At 36.5% G+C, this 14110-nt stretch overlaps 1 protein-coding gene across 3 annotated transcripts in view; it reads right to left on the bottom strand.

Annotated features, from left to right (window-relative positions):
- The window catches only part of LOC132262073 (TOX high mobility group box family member 2), a 77994-nt gene that overhangs the window by 44753 nt on the left and 19131 nt on the right, over positions 1-14110 (bottom strand). The window contains exon 1 of one of the 3 annotated variants that reach the window (XR_009468445.1): positions 4304-6037. Coding sequence is in view for 1 of the 3 variants with exons in the window: in XM_059761207.1 (XP_059617190.1) it covers positions 4304-4369 (66 nt within the window). In the remaining 2 variants the exon portion in view is untranslated. Of the gene's footprint in view, positions 1-4303; positions 6038-8565; positions 8598-14110 lie in introns of those variants that run through there. The other 2 variants (XM_059761208.1, XM_059761207.1) reach the window with 2 other exon arrangements.

Here is a 14110-nt window from a genome sequence, read left to right as displayed (position 1 = left end):
TTTTTCTGCCCTCCACCATCATGTTTCTATGTGCATAGCGTGTGAAAGAGATGAAAATAGGACTTTTAAGCACAGCACAAGAGCAATAAGATTGCATTTTGCTTGAGAAAATTAAACCATGTGTTTAACCGGTTTTCTTGACATTTCAATATAATCAATTTAATTATCCTTCCTTTTTACATCTATCCTCCATCTCACCCTCATTCTACTCTCTTTTCCAACATACATACAGACCAAGGAGGAAATAATGTGCCTTTAATCTGTACACCACTGCCAGAAATTGAAGTTTTCACACTATTTGTACACTAATTCTCAAGTTATAATAAATTTCTTTAGTTTCCATCCAATATTTATGTAATAATCCACTTTTAATCGCTTTTTTGGGTGTCTTTTCTCACCACAACATAAAAATTTAACTCAGAGAACTTCAAAGACTTCGTTTAAAAGTATCTGGAAGAAATCCAAGGAATTGGTATAATTTGTCAGTAAAAGAAGCACACAGGAAAGGAATATTGTAAGTTTTTTTTACACTTCCACTTCCCAAGACTTCCGCTGAGTTGTACACCACTTCCAACTGTATTGTCTCTCCCTTGATGAAGACACTGAATGTCTAAATGGGAGAAAACATGCATTTCTACTCGCTCTTCACCACAAGAACAGTCAAACAATCACGCCAAAAAAGCATAGTAGAGGAATTTCCATCAAATTTTCTGGTGACTTTTGACTGGAGTCAAGGAGGAAGGAGTGAAAAAGATAAGAAAACTTCAATTAATCTAATCTCTCTCACATTATTTATAAACGTCCACCATCTCCCTCTAGCACTTTGCCCGAAACTTTTCGCCTTATCTCTCTTTGGGGCTCCCCTCGACTCGAGGTTATTTCCCCAGATAAAAACTTTGATTGTGATTTTTCGTCATACGAAAAAATTACTCTTGATTTTTCTCAGTGTTCCATCACAACACAGCTCAATCCTTGTGCCCCGTGAAATCAGCCAAAGACGCTCTCGTACGTCTCTTTAAATTACAATCCATTTTTCTGACACTCGGATTAATCCGCTGTGTAGAACATCAAAAACATCAAGTACATAGAATACGACAGAGACAGATGATTAAATGGGAAAGGAGGGTGAACTGTTTCTCCCCCTTTTGCGAGCATCCCCTAACTAAGTCTACCCGTTGAGGCACTGAGAGAAAAGACTTGCAGTATCTCTAGTGAAAAATCTCAACGAGGAAAAATCAAAAGCCTTTTTCTTGTAATTCGAAACTCAATTTATAGTGTTTCCCATCAAACAGTTCGGTGGCACAGTATCGGGAGTCCAAGAGGAGGATGGCAAAAAGCCGTTGATGCGAGTGAAAAGGTGGGGAGATACTGTAATACTTTCTATAAAGTTTCTTTGATAGAAAGTTATCCAACAATAATTATTAATTGTAAAAGTTGAATTCATGTTGGCAATGTATAAATTTTAGCGTTGCGGGGAAGGAGGCACAGTTTACCACGAACTTCTCTCACTCCACCCCGAACTTCGTCCCAGGGAAATGCACAAAACATTTTCAAGATAAAATAGCAATTAGTGGTGAGAAGACGCAAAATATTCCAACGAGGGAGGAAGTGAAATTATATAAAATGCAATTGGCTCGCCTATAACTTTTATGTGTTGTTATTACAAGGGAGAATGTTTGATCAATATATAGAGGCTTAAATGACTTATAAAGAGATTGGAAGCATATACAGTAATAAAAAACAGAGTAATTTAATGAAAATATTCATGGAATTGCTTGAGAATTTTGCAAGAATTCCTCACGAGAGACAGAATGAAGAGAAAAAACGCAAAAATCTCCAATGGATTTGCTTCGCCAATCTTATAGCTTGTGTTTTTACTTGTTCCACATGCCAAGGCGATTTGAGGTGATACGAAAGCATAATTTATGCATTTTTCTTCTACTAATGTTGGCTTTTCTCAGAGGAAATTCTCTTCATAGTGATGATGCCATGAAATGCATGATTAATTTATGACAATTCGAAAGTTCTATTGAGAGCACAATACTGATGGTGTGTATCCTCAAATCATCTTGCCTTCCAGCATCACTTTTAGCATCAAAACAAGCTCAAATTCACTTCAGAAACATGAGATGAAAATTTAATTTCCAACATCAAAATTCACCAATTTCTTCTTCTTCTCATGCTCACTCTGCCCTTCTTTTTTGCAAATTTTCCACTCTAGAATCTCCTCAATTTCACCTTCTTTCCCTCTTTCTCTTTGGGCACAAATTCCTGCGGCATCGCCTCAAGTACAGCAAGAGACATACATTATACACACGGACTTCACTTCATAGGTAGGCAAAGTAAAAAGATAAATAAATTATTTAAAAGTGTCCCCATGTCGTTCATCAATCCCCTACATATTTATTGCTCCACACCAATCCACCTCACGTCTCCACTCGCCTTTCCCAAAAACCCATCATTCTCCACATTTATCTCGGGCGCACAAGTGATGTGAGAGAGGGCAAAAGCAGCAGCCCAACAACAATAACGACGACGACAAGAATAAATTATATTGTGTGCTATTTGAATTGCATAATTTATACTTGGTGGTACAAACTAAATGCAACTCTCCTCCTATACATTCATATAGTACACATGAGACTGCAAATTTATACATTAAATTGCTCTCTATGTTGAAAATTCACGTAAACACAACATTATTTTATGCTGCACAGGAGAGACTGTTGTGGAAAAAAAGCATACATTGCATAGATCGCAAATTGTCCACAAGAGGAGAAGACAAAAAAAAATGTTCATTGAACAATTGAGATTCCAATTAATTATGCGGCAATTGTGCAAATGAAGGCACACAAAACAATTTGAGAACACTGAGAGAAAATGTGCCGAATTTGTCAATTCCTCAACACATGAAATTCCATTCGTCGTGACGTCAGGCAAAGTGATATTTCTCGATAAAGAGCATTCACCTCTTGTCAATATAATTAAAGAAATGCTCAATGGATGATTGAGAGTGGAAAAAAGACAGCAGCTAAATGCCAAGGCGCTACAGATGGCTAAAAGGTAAAAATACCACAAAATTGCACTAAAAAAATGTGCTTTTGATTTGCGCGTCCAAAAAGGAAAACGTCGACAATGAGTTTTTTTCCCCCCCTCTTTCTCACCTCCATCATCCACAGCCAAATTGGATATATTCTTGCCCAATCACTGTGCATTCAATTAATTAGATTAATTGACGAGTTGTGAGTAATATTGCAAGGAATATTTCAACGATTGTGAGCAATAATCGAGAAACTGAATTATTTCCAATTAAAATTACTGCGGCAGAGAGTTCACCACTTCTTTGAATATCATTTTTTTTTTCTTCGTGGCCTCTCTCTCTCTCTCCCACCAAGATGATGTAACAATGAGAAATATACAAATTATTGTTATAGTATAAAACAATCCATCAAGGCCGCAAGAGGCTAAATTGCTTCCAAACCAATTCATAATTCAATTTTGATAAATTGCCACAGGGAGTACACTGTGAGCAAACTGGAGCAGAAACTGCTGCTCTCTGTGCGACAGTGTAGCGAATGAACCGTTCCGTCTTTTGCTAGATTTTCTAGATTGCAAGTGCCAAAATGATATACGAATTCTTTTGACAGTTTTCACCCCAATGGCATTGACATCGTAGAGCCAGAGATAAAAGTTAATTGATTTATCTGCTCAGTGTCGATTTAGAAACACGAACAGACATTCGAAGATGAAACTGAAGAATAGATGAAAGAATAAATTAATTAGTGGAATCTGCTAAATGGCCAAGTGTAATATCAATGAAGCCCAATAAGGAGAGTGAGATGGGAGAGGAATCCAGTGTGGAATGCCCACTGGGCGGCATAGAGACTGAATGAGATGGAGGTAATTTGTATTGAAACGAATTTGGCATTGAGAGTATTTTAAAAATACCAAACCATCAATAAAAAACACTTTAAAGTAATCACTTTTAATTGCTCCACCGATTATATCCAATTTAATTATTTTATAGCAATAAAATTCTCCACTTTTCTCTCATCCATTCACTCTTTTTTTCGTGTGTGTCTCTCTCTCTCGAGATATTGTAAGGCTCATGCTTGAGTATATGGTGGCTATTAAACACAATTGCTGCATCTGCTTATCACATGCTTATCTCTCTCTCCCCACAAATTGTATTTAATGCTAAATATATATTTTTTCATTATCACCCTAATTGCTCTTGTTGGATGGTGTGCTAAATGCCCTGCAAACATCGATATAAGATTGTGAAAATGTAAAATATGCAAACCTTGTATAAGTATTGATCGAACATCCTGTTAACGTTCAAATCGGATCCTGTATTGTACGCTTCCATAGTCAGTTTTTCTCTCAGTGCAGCTGAGGCGCGTCTTCAGCGGCACACTCTCGTCGATGCACTCACAAAACGTCTTCTCAAATGACCACTAATTCAATACTTTCATGTGGAATGATGAATACTATTGAGCAGCAAAAAAACGTTGATGCATCACTTCATATTTAAATCTTAGATAGCGTAGAAAAATTTCTTTCTCGGAAGATCTCTCTCTCTCTCTCTCGCTCTTTTTCTTCAATTGCTGCACACACACATTCTTTTCCTCGCCAATTGGCAACTTTCAAATAATCGCGCACTTTTTTATCTCTGCTCTTCAGGTATTTTGAAATAAATATTCAAAATAATTCCATTGAAACTCTCACATGAGATTTTTCAATATTTACACTCCTTTTGCGCTCTAGCAAAAAGTAATACAGAAGTATAAACACACCTCAAAAGTCGTCTCTCTTATTTGACGCAAAAAACTCGCTCACTAAATTGCTTTTCTTCTGCAGAATCACAACGCACGGTTAAGGAAAAAAATACCTTTTAATCTTGAGCACAAATCAATTTAATATAATTAATATATTGTCTTTCTCTCCTCTTCCTTCCTTTAGCAATTATTCAACGCTTTTTTTTTGAACCACCTTGAGAGTCAATTCAGAAATTAATCTCGATAGTGCAATCAAAGGGAGCAACACACAAGAGAGTCCACAAAAAGCCTTACCATTCAATATATTCAGATGATAGACTTTTGAATATTTTCAAATTACAGTTACTGACTTCACGATTTTAATCAATTCACCAATGTGCCTTTTTTGCCCGTGTTCTGTCTCTCTCTCTCTCACACTTGGCTCCTTTCAGTGAAATTATTATACTTTTGAAGTGTATTTGATTTAATGTTGGGTCGTTGAACAATTTTTTTCTCTCCTCTTTTCTCTATACATTCAATTTAATTTAATCTCTTCTCTCGTCTCAATTGGTAAAATTGAAAAATGTTTTCTGTCTCTCAGCAACTCTTCTCACTCGAGTAACACTCGCTCTCTTCACATCAAAGTTACATCAAACACAAACATCCCACTTTGATGATTGAATCAAAGAAAGATATGTCGAAGGAAGAAGGCAGGATATTTCACATGGGAATTGATTTATTCGCAAGATATTCCCTCTTTCACTTCCCTCACGTCACTTCGTCTTAGAGCGTCTTCGGGTCAGAATGCATTCGAAATTGTTTATAAAATGTTCGTAATCAAGTTCTTAAAGATTCTCTTTCGCTTCTCCGCACTTGTAAACCGTTTTTATTGAGTCCTAGATGTCGCTCCCAATCTATTCGTTGCTTTTATGATGAAACAATTTTCCAGTGTTATTACAATTTCACACCGCAAAGAAGCCCCAAAATTCTCGACCAGACGCTGTGGGACACGAATTGAGGGAAAATACACAACAAACAATCACTTGAGCTCTCAACGCCACGAGACACAGAGTTAAGCACTTTCTCAAGCAGCGGTCGGTGACCGAATGAGAAAAATACCAACGAATTAAGCTCAAGAATTGTATACGATACGATTTGAGCACGATTCCACCACGAGGCACACATCCGATTCTGTCAATCTCTCATTCTCTCACTCATGCGTCCTCCTTCGCTTACATACAACACACGACCACAGGCCATCTTTTTCTCTCTCCAAAACATCGCAAGCAAGCGAAGAGATATTGCTATATAAAGTTTTTGATATAAAAATTCTTAGAGGAGCGGCCATTTTGGAATTGGGTACAATTTGTATCAAATTTTGAAACGTCCCGCGCATGCCATAGTATTTTTATTATTACGATTGAAACACCACCTCGTGTCTCAAACGGGAAAACATCCCTCTCACACGCCGCCACACGAACTCTCAGCCACCCCCGCGCGCCCGTCTTCTTCGATCTCTGCACCAAACATGCCCAAAATACACACACTCATCGCGCTCTCTCGCTCCCACAATTGTTACTCACATGTCAGTCAGGGGAGAAGAATTTAACGACATTCCCGGCGCGACAGAGCGAGATGGAAGACGTGTAAATCAACATGGGAAAATTATTTAATTTCTCCTCCGCTCCCCGCCTTCAGCGCCCCCGTCCATCACTACAAATGTCAGTTACTTCTATCCCTCAAAACAGACATGCTTCCCCCACCCCCACCCCCACCCCCACCCCCATCGATTCCTGACAATTATTATTCCCAAATCCTCCGCCTTTCCCTCCTCTTCGCCACTCATTTTCAATCATTGTTACATGTCAAAAGAAAATTGACAAATAAATCACATTTTTATTGCGAATGAAAGACACCATTCCAGCCAACTCACATTTGAAGTAAATAGCAGCCAATTTTGTCAATACACTTTCCAAGACTGTGTGTGTGTGTGTGCGGATCGCCAAGAAAATTCATCTTCCTCCAATTTGATGCCAAACACACATCACCAAACAGAGTGACTCTCAACACGATACACAACATCACTCAGAAAAATAATGTAATCTTTAACTAAGAAATGCATATTTTTGAAATAGAGATTCCAAAAAAGGTCTTACATTTAGTCTAAATGTACCTAAGTTCAAGTCCTTTTTGAGATATCGTAATTTTAAACATTTAAAAACCATATTTGAATAAAATTAATGCCTTTCATAACTTAATTCCAATTGTATAATTGTGTTAAAATTGTATTCTACTCTTTAATTGAAATCAATAACGACTAGAATAAAGAATATTTGGGCTTATTTTTAACTTAAACTAATCCTTTTTCGTCATACTAATTCGATTTTAAAATATAAACCGATACAATAATAATAACGATAAATTTGTTTTTATTATGTAAAAATCATAAATATACTTGGTCTTAGTATTTTTGGATGCAAAATAGTCTGAAAACTAAGCAAAAACGGTTTAATTTTAACACCAGAAATTGAGAAAAGATTAGTTTTAGTATATTTCAACATATTTTATAATAATAATGTAATATGTCGAAATTGACTTAATTTTAGCCTGATTTTTCTCTCAGTGCAGAGACAGAAAGAGAGGAAAAAAGATAACAGGGGAAAATATGATAGGGAGAAACAAATACAATAAACAACGATAATGAATTGATAAAAACAATTTATCATCATCTAGAAATTAAATTGCGTTTACACAATCGCACATCAATGTAATAGCGATGTAATAAAACGCGTGCACGAGTGAGATAGAGCGCCACGAGTCGCTCCTAATCAGCACTCTGACGCGCAAGGGGCCCTCAGTGTGAGCCGGAGTAGCAGGCAATAACCCCCGAAAGAGGGATCGAACACCAGCCTTCCATCGCGTCTTTCGATCTAAATTGAAAATCACACTACTCAGCGTTTTGTCACATCAACCAGCAGGTGCGGAGACCCAGAAATGTCACTCCACAGAGAACCTAAATCAATAACTTTTTTCCCTACACTTCATGTCGTCCCATTAAAAATAAACTAATTAATTGATTCACTCCTTTTTTTCACCCTCTCACTCTCACTGTTGAAACTAATTTGCGAATAATAAAATTCGATGGAATACAGATGAACAACAACAACAAACTAAAAGGCGAACAAATTCAATTCGAATACGCGTCGTCGATTTTGCTTTCAGCCATTGTTGATGATTGACAATGGGAACCGGTAAAAGAAAACAGCAAGAAGTGTGAGGAAAAAGCGAAAACATGGAAGTATTTGTTGCTTGTACAGAATAAAATTAGAGATGATGGCGTAAAAACACGTAAAAGAGACTTGTACGAAAAACGATGCATTAAAATTTCAACAAGAGGCGGAAAAACGCTCAGTTTAACAGTTGGTAAATCATATAGCAAGAGCCCTTGTCTCTTTTTGCTCGTGGCCAAGCGATCTATATTATTCAGAGGTGATTGAAGACGCAATTTTAAATGAAATTCCCACTTCAGATACTCTTCAATCAAAATTGGGCGTTAAATTCTATCAATTTGTGACATGAATGAAGCATTTGATGTTTTCAACTAGTTAAGGAGTCGTTGCAAAATCGTAAAGTTGCATAGCAAATTCATAGCTTTTACGTACTGAAATTCGAAATTTGTAAAATTGCAACGACCCCTAAGTTTCTGCTAGATTGTTGACGAACGAACTGGCTTATAGATTAAGTATAGAAGATTTCTGTAAACTCGCATGTCGTGACTATAAGTGCTAATGAATTTCTATGAACTTACTTCAAATTGAGCTCACAGCCTTTCGGGAAAATCTGCAAAGAGAAGAAAACGCAATCATGGGCATTTATTGCGAAAGGTCTTCTCAAAATTACCTCTCAAGGGTAACTCATTAGAATTTTCATGATCATAAGGTTAATAGACTTTCTCAATGAACTTTTTCCCCACCAAAATATACATAAAGTATAGAGAAAAAGAACCGGAAAAAGCATCAAATTACGCCACTCACAAGTGGCGTAAAAATGAAGAAATTTGTCATAGCAAAAACCACATGAAAATGGTCTTTTTTCCATACCTTCTCGTCACACTTGGTATGGCGAAACGTGTTTGAGTGTGCCACAGTGGTTTTGAGCTTGAACTCCTTTGGACTCCAATTCAAGTGGTCTAGGTTAGAGATTGAGGCGAAAAAGCATTTGGAAAAGTTGAAGGCTTTGGCCTCTCTTTGGCGTGTTTGTCTCTTGCATTGCGATCATAAATCTAGCTGAAAATTCACATGACGAGGAAGAAAGGCGCGAAGAGTGAGGAAAAAAGAAGGAATTTTAATTGTAACAAGAAAATTAAGTTTCAATGCCATGACAATCATTTCAGCAATCATTAATAATTCTGCCAATACGACGACAACACCAACAGTCGATTCACTGTGCAAGAAACGCTTGGCGATGGCGCGGAGGGGAGAGGGAAAATTGATTTTCGAAATTTATCGTGATACAAAATACAAACTTTACTATCATGTAGTTCTTTAATAAATTTCGATATAGGAGATGGAGATAAAGAATTCACATTCTTTCTCCCCTTCTCTTTTATCGCATTTATGCCTCAATGGCAGAGTCAACAGCAGAGACCATAAAATGAAAATATAGACTAAACTAATATTAATATCATTCTGTACTTCAAAAATTCTTTCTCTACACACACACACACACAGACGCAAAGCATTTTCTCAACGAAAACGTTCTTGCTTAAACATACAAATTATTGGCCTGTATTTACCAGCCAGAAATTAAGTAACAGAGGAAAATTAACAAATGATAAGAGGAAATTAAATATTTGATATTGTTTGGACGAGATATATAGCGAATATATCAGACAAGTGGCGAGAGAGATGCAAAGCGTATTTGCGCCCGAAAGAGAGAAGAGGACAACCGAGAGGAGCTCAAACTAAAACGCCGAATGAATATCTCTCCATGTACTCCAATTTACATTAATTCCATTGCTATGCCAGAATAATAATGTTGGAAATACATGAATAGAAATTTCTCCTCCACTAATTGAATATTATTAATTCATTATAATACAAAAGTGATGTTAATCATTTTTAAAGGAAAAATCCACCCTCACTCAATCTCATCAAATCTCTTCCATCTTTCTCCTTTGCGCTCTCGGAAAAATGGCAATCGATGGCAAAATGCTCCATACTAAATTGTGTTCCCCCGAAAAATTGTAATGAATGACAATGAAATTAATACAATTTTTTTGTCAGCCACAAGTGAAGTTGACAAAAAAATTACAAAAACTTTTTTAATTAACTCCGCAATTACATTCATTCTAGGTTTGTTACGCATTCCTAAAAAGGGAAACTTTTTTTTGTATTTGCATAAAATTCACGACCACATTTTTCTCCCCAATATAAATTTCTATCAAATTTAATTTAATTAATACAAATGCAAAAAGTATTACATTTAATAAAATATATTTTAGTTGTAACACGCTTTTGTAAACGTTGAAAAAAAGATGGCGAGAGCGTGTAGAAAACATTGACTATAATTTACTTATTTCAATATAATTGCAAATTTACATAAATTCAGCATAAAATGTTATGAAGTTATTTTCAGCAGAACAACACACACACACAAACATAGCAGTACACAAACACCCATGCAAAAAATAAAAGGAAACTCAACAAAGATAAAAATTTCATTTCAACATTAAAATGTAAATCAGGCAAATGGATTGTGTATTATGAGAAGGAGACGATGATTAAGGTTTCTCTCTTTTTTTCCTTCCGTCCTCCCGCCCACCACCCACCGCGGCAGCACCAGAATGGATGGGAAAAGGGCATCAAGAGGAGACAGTCCTACATTAAATAGATGATGGTGTTGCTTTTCACAAATGAAAGAATTAATTAAAATGCCTTCCGAGAGGGTTTTGATTTCAGTTGCTGAACGAAACACAGAAAAAAGGGAGTATATTTTGTTGACAATGGCAAATAAAATCCCCGAAAATTATCGTTCACATCATAGAAGTGCCCTCATAAGAAGCATAATAAAGTTTGCAAAAGAAGATCAATAAATACAAACTGCTTGCAGTATATCTAATTTAATTGCGCCAGAAAGTTGAATCAAAATCTTATAAACGTCAACTGGGATATTAAACACATCTTCTCATCGTGAAAAAGTGGAAGGCAAGAGAGAAAAAAGAACGAGAAAACTTGCCGAAAAACTTAGAGAAACATTCTGTAATATTTGTGAAATATCTCTTGAGTGGATTCCTCTTCCTTGTTCCAACTTTCTTACATAATGTGAGACGACATGATAAGTTGGGGATATTAATTCAGAAAGTGGAGTTTTCGGCGAATGAAAAAAAGATAGCTGATTTATGTAATTTTCCCTTGCGACAACTTTTTAATTACCCAAAACTTTTAGTGTCCCAAACTCTCGCCTTCTGGGTGGCTTCATGTAAACCACCCAACAAATATCCGCGCCGAAAAAGTTCAACAACATAGTTTCAAATATTCCACAAGTGGAACAAGGACACTAATTGTGAATTGCTTTTCCCATCGTCTTCTATCTCCTCAATTCACTTCGACAGCGAGTGAAAATGGCAAATCAACCACATTTTTATCATCACACCAGAATTCAATGGATTCTGTCATTTGTTAACCCCTTTCAGAGGATTAAACCCAAACCCTGTAGCGGTAGGAAAGCTTTCTTCTCTCTCTCTCTTTGTCCACCTCTCTTTCGACTTAATATTCTATTGTGAAAATAATTGAAATGTGGCTGAGGAACACGACAAACAACAGTCTGGAATGGGGCGAAAATGTAATAATTCTCCCCAATCTGCCACCCGTTTAATAAATTCTCTAAAATTACACCACAAGATTTCATGGGAAATGACTTATCGTTTTAATAATAACCAACTTTAATTAATTCACCTAATCGAATTTCATATCACTCTTGCCGTACGTTATACATAACTCAAGACAAGGCGAAAAAAATCAATTTCCCACACCATCGGCCAAGAGCGCCTCATGAGGAGGAGAAGAGAAAATAAACAAAACGTCACATTAATAAATGTTGTAATGTGAAGAGTGCAAAAAGGAAAGAGATATGAGATAAAATACAGCACGATGGAGAAAGAGAGAGAAAGCAGCAAAAAAGGGAATTATAGCACACAAACTCCAACCAAAAATGTGATAATAATTCAAAGAAAAACTTCAAAAAACTTTTATATTGCTTTTCTGTTCAATTTAACGAAAATAACAGTTAGAGCACAAACTAGTTTAAAGTTTCATCTTGTTGTTATATACCTAAATCACATATACATAATCTTTATGTATGTACTTTGAGAAACTTTCCTCCACTCTGTGTCCACCCACTGCTGTAAAGCTTCCTCCTCCGGCACTTGAGCACTTTCTCAAAGTATATGGAAAATCTATATTGAAACTGTCAGAAATGCTGTAGAAGTCTCAGCTCACGACATGTCGCAATTGCCTGAATTAAGATTGATTCCAGTGAAATCACATGGCAATCAGATGTGAATTGAACAAAAAATGTGGATAAGCACACGTTAAAGTGAAAAATCTATTTTTTTTTACTTTAACGCTCCTAGCGGTGGTTGTATCAAGTAATGATGTTTGAGTTAAAGACGGACCATAGCAAGTCATTTCCAATAAGCTTAAAACTATTTTGACTGGTCAATTAAAAGTTAAGTTAAGGCCATTTTAATTTTTAAAATTCGGATCCTAAAAGCTGGGGTCTGGGAGGACCTAGATCCTGCAGCGATGGTTCGTTGGAAAGGTCTTGAAACCACCTGCAACATACTAAAATTTGGGCTTAATCCATGTCATAGGGACTGAATAAAATAGTAAAATGTGCTTTACAGGTACTCAAAATGGCGGACGGAGAAGCGTGCGATTGAATTTGATAACACCATCATATGAGTTACATTTCGCTTTTGACTTTTAGTGTAAATTGATTTCTAAGCCCGTTTGTTACGACGAACGGAACACAAAAAAACAATCCCCCGCTTTATCGTCATATTTAGCCTCCCTGAGCCCATTTTAGTTAATATTAGCTGTGTTGTAAATCTCAGCGAGGTAAAATTAAAATTTCAAGTTGACTAATTTTCAATCACATCCAATCAACCCAATGCCTAAATTGCAGCATTTACAAAATTTCCCCTGCATTTGGATCTCGAAGCAATCATTTTTTTCTGCTTTGTATTATCTCACCGACAAATTGAATGCATTCTGCGCTGGCTTCATTGATCTTCCCCACAGAAAGGCGGCATCAAAGAGCGCAAAAAAAATTCTTCATTTGAGTATGAAATTGGAAAACAAAAGAGGACAAAGACTGAAAATTTTCGTGAGGCAAAAAGCCTTTTCACACATGCCGCATGTGGAGGAAAGGATGTATGAAAAGAGAGGGAAAAAAAGAAAACTCCAAGAGAGCTCCAAAAATTTTCAAACTCAGACACTTTGAAAGCTCTCTCGCTCGTGATCCTTGTGCAATCATATGCAAAAGCTTCAGCGAAATTGCATATAAAACAAACTCATGTCAAATTGAATTTTGCAAAATTCAATCATTAAATGGGGTTGCACTGTAAAATGTATGGCACAAGTGGATGGTACATGGGAAGACTGTACATAAGAATTGCCAGTACACATGTGCAAAGCGCAACTCCAAAGTTTTCAGCGATAAAATGTGCATATCAGACACTCTCCCCTGCAAAAAGGGGACACTCAGCTAGGGCCTCGCATTTCCCTTCATCGCCCGAATACACTTGTCGGCAACTTTTCCAATATTTCACACAGAATGTCGCCATTTAGTGATGCTGTGCAGCAGAATGCACCGAGATTTGCTTTTAATTTAGAGTGACTAATGCAAGAAGACAAGGTGACTTGAAGTGAGTTCGCAAAATTCACTGTTCGGAATATTTTTCACATGAAATCTATGCATTTTGCAAAGCATTGCAGCACTTTAAAACTGTGAAAAGAGGATGAAAATCGAATACAAAGTTTTGCACTGAGAGATGAAAGGAGCGAAAGGGAGAGAGAAACACAGATAGTTAAATTGAAAATTGTTAAATGACAGTGAAACAAACAAGTTAAAAATTACTTTAAAAACTTTAATTATATTTCTTCATTTACCGCCTTTCGGATTTATTTCACTTGGATTTTTCATTTCTCCTCTCTTATCTTTCCCAACCCAAGTCTTGCCATCATGTGCTCAAACTAATAACACAAATTGCAAAGAAATGTACACTTCTCGTTTCCCTTTTTTTTACTCCCTTCACTCTCTCTCTCTTGCTCACACTCTCTGGACAGAGA

The sequence above is a fragment of the Phlebotomus argentipes genome, unplaced genomic scaffold (genome assembly GCF_947086385.1).
Source record: "Phlebotomus argentipes unplaced genomic scaffold, Phlebotomus argentipes genome assembly contig_15, whole genome shotgun sequence".
NCBI lineage: Eukaryota > Metazoa > Arthropoda > Insecta > Diptera > Psychodidae > Phlebotomus > Phlebotomus argentipes.
The sequence above is the reverse complement of the archived record's forward strand: the minus strand, read 5'-3'. Positions and strand labels throughout refer to the sequence as shown.